Source organism: Octopus bimaculoides, chromosome 17 (assembly GCF_001194135.2).
Source record: "Octopus bimaculoides isolate UCB-OBI-ISO-001 chromosome 17, ASM119413v2, whole genome shotgun sequence".
In the NCBI taxonomy this organism is placed as follows: domain Eukaryota; kingdom Metazoa; phylum Mollusca; class Cephalopoda; order Octopoda; family Octopodidae; genus Octopus; species Octopus bimaculoides.
Genome location: NC_068997.1, coordinates 6,776,885 through 6,779,997, shown reverse-complemented (window position 1 = coordinate 6,779,997; position 3,113 = coordinate 6,776,885). Strand labels below are relative to the sequence as shown.

The following is a 3,113-nucleotide window of genomic DNA, read 5'->3' as shown; positions in this document are numbered from 1 at the left end:
TCTTATACCATTTATGTGGGTGTTTCTGACAAGAAATTTCGCTTTCATGTTAAACAACTATATTTTGTGGTCATTACCCGTAATCTACTCCCAAAACACTTCAGAAGCTCTACTTTGCATCGCTTGCAAATTTATATGTTCTATGATCAATAAAAGGGCAACAACTTTCACAATAACCAGCCTTCAATTCGATTTTCCGTTCCTAGGTTAATCGGAAACATAGATTGCCGTGCTACTCATAAACCTTCTCGGTAGTTCAATTATTTGGTGGAAAAAATATCAGCAAAGTAACTTATCCAAAGGACGGGTGTGTTTGCTAGTTAGGAATAAAATTATTTTATCTTTAATTAATTCATTAATGAGCAATTAACGTTTTGCAAATAGACGTACCGAACGTAATTGTTAAGAAGAGCTCAACGTTTATTTTCATGAGATGGGTTTAGAAACTGCAACGAATTATAATTAATAATTTTTATGAAAATGAAAACTTTTTACTTACCTGATTTCAATGTTTCAAAGCCATTGAAATACCAGAAGCCTTCGTTGAACAATTCCTAGAGAAAGAAGTTAAATAACAGCATAAGCAATGTCAAATACGGAATTTCAAGATTGCCAATATACGTATGACATATGCGTGAGGAAATGGAGCAAGATTATATCATAATAATTAAATGTAATCAATGGAATGTGAGGAAATTCATAAAATACAATCAGATGGTGTGATCGATCCGTCATAAATCAATTTGTAGGATAAACAAAAGTATTAAATCTTCAGAGTATGATTCTCGTAATTCTCAAACTGTATTTTGTCATCATTAACCAATTCTAAAATGAAATATCCCAGTATCTGTTGCCCTTCTTAAAATCCTGAAAGTTACTTTGAACACACAGATAGGTCACATAGAAATATCGACCTGCCTCCCAGATTATTGACATGCTTTATACATTTCAGTTTTCTCTCATTTTGTCAATAACAGACGGATGAAGATCGATTTCCACTTCTTCAAAATATGACTTGAGTTTTATTTTCATCTGCTTCAAACAACTTAGATCTAATATAATATAAACACTCTAGAAAGAAAATAATTTCACTACTTACTCGTGTTGCAAAGTTACCAGTGGTTAGACTCATTAAAACCACCACGTACAAAACGTTTTTCTCTGTAATTCTGAGACCAGTCATGGTTGAAGGTGAAACATATTTTGTAACTTTGTCAATCGGAACAAACTTTATATAATAGATAAATAAATAAATAAATGATTTTTCCCTGATGGATCTAATACAAGAAGATTTATGATCGAGTTGTTATTCAAAAGAAATGTCTTGAATAAATTATTGTGAGCACGTTGATAGAAACGTGCAACGGGGTTTTTCAGTGGAAATTAAATTCAGTTTCAATAGGTAAGTCGAGATAAACACAAAAATATCTTTGAAGCACTTCAGTTTAACATCTGATGGATTAGAAAGGAATGGTAATTATTTGAAGTTTTTATTAGTTTATCAATGAATTCATGTCAAGCACGTGCATAAATGTGTGCACCACCGACAAACACAGACAGATATATATGTGTGTGTGTGTGGAGAGAGAGAGAGAGAGAGAGAGGCAGACAGAGAGAAATAGATAGATAGATAGATAGATAGATAGATAGATAGATAGATTACGCAATGGCATAAATCAAATTTTGTTTGTTTTCTGCTTTCTACGATCTAGACAAGATTATCTTACATAAAAGATTAAGATTTGGGAACTATTTTTAGAGAACCGTTGCTAAGATCTCTAACCCCACCCGGAAAAGATAAAGACAACTAAATAAATATAAAGCCATAAATTTAGGGACATTTGATGAAGGAAATGTTGACGATATTTTATATTGCAACAGGGATTTGAAAGACGATTCAAGATTGGTTTCTTTTGACAAAACACCAGCCTTAACCATTTTAAATCAGGGGTGGGGCAATAAGTGGGATGTTATGACATATATACCGTTCTCAAGTTCTTTAACGATATGATTATAGAGTCAGTTTTACTTCGCTGATTTTTTTAGTTTTTTTAAAAATATTTTATTTATTTATATCTTCTTGCTTTGCGTCGTCTGCCCCAAAGGGATTTCATATTGATTTCTAGAATTGTCACACAGCATATGACTGGTACATTTTTGGATCGATCCCCAGTAAGATGAAGACAAAGTTGATGTCATAGTGGGAATTGAACTTAGAAAGCAAAAAGACAATTAAGTTCTTCCCATATTCAAAAGATTTATGATGAAAAGGCCAGAAATATTGTGAGAGAAGAGTACAGACATGGCTGCTACTTCTTTTAGTGGCCAAAGAAAAATCAAGTCAGTGAAGGAGCCTAGACGTTGTCGCTCTACCCACTAGAACTAACAGCCAAAACCTACTCAAACTATGACTTACTGCGCTTAAAAAGGACACATTTATATAATTACTGTATCGCCAAAATTCATTGTAGGTGAAAAACAAAATGAGGATTATCACGTCTGGAATATCTTCGGCCAAAAGCCTTCTCGGTCAAGAATGAACTGGTGCTAACAGCCTCAGACAGATGGAAGAAAAAGTTGCCTTCGACGTTTTACACTCATAACGAAAAGGTACATAACTAAATATTGCAATAGATTTCATCCGTTACTCTACCTTCCAGTGTCATTCAAACAGTTAATCCTTCATTCTACCTTTCACAGTCATCTTTAAGCTGTTGATTCCTAACATTGTCACAAAGCTTCAGAGCGAGAACTCTCTATTAGCTCAACTCCATTCCACTTAACAGCTTCTTGTTATATCAAGCTCGGAAAGATAGCAAAGTCAGCCACAGCAGTAATGGAGACAAACATTATGTGTCTCTGTGACTAAATATATTGTGTTGTATGTATTCACCTGATTTGTAATTCTTTGCTGTTTTATTTCTGTTCCCTCTATCGCCCTCTCCCATCCCACCTCCAGCACACTTCTCCACATCCTCACTGACCTCCGCTTTGGACAGTAGAAGTCGTCGTTTCCTTTATAATTGTCATTTTTACTATCTTTCAACTCATCCTAGTTATTGACAACTTTTTGCATTCCTCCTCCTCCTCTTCCACCTCCCCCTCCTCCTCCT

General features: G+C 34.4%; 1 protein-coding gene across 1 annotated transcript in view; it reads right to left on the bottom strand.

Annotated features, from left to right (window-relative positions):
* The window catches only part of LOC106872488 (A disintegrin and metalloproteinase with thrombospondin motifs 13), a 16,573-nt gene extending 15,333 nt beyond the window's left edge, over nucleotides 1-1,240 (bottom strand). The window contains exons 1-2 of the mRNA XM_014919499.2: nucleotides 1,100-1,240; nucleotides 500-554 (exon numbers count right to left, since the gene is read on the bottom strand). Coding sequence (XP_014774985.2) covers nucleotides 500-554; nucleotides 1,100-1,183 — 139 coding nt within the window. The 5' untranslated portion in view covers nucleotides 1,184-1,240. The remainder of the gene's footprint in view (nucleotides 1-499; nucleotides 555-1,099) is intronic.
* Nucleotides 1,241-3,113: the final 1,873 nt, after the last annotated feature.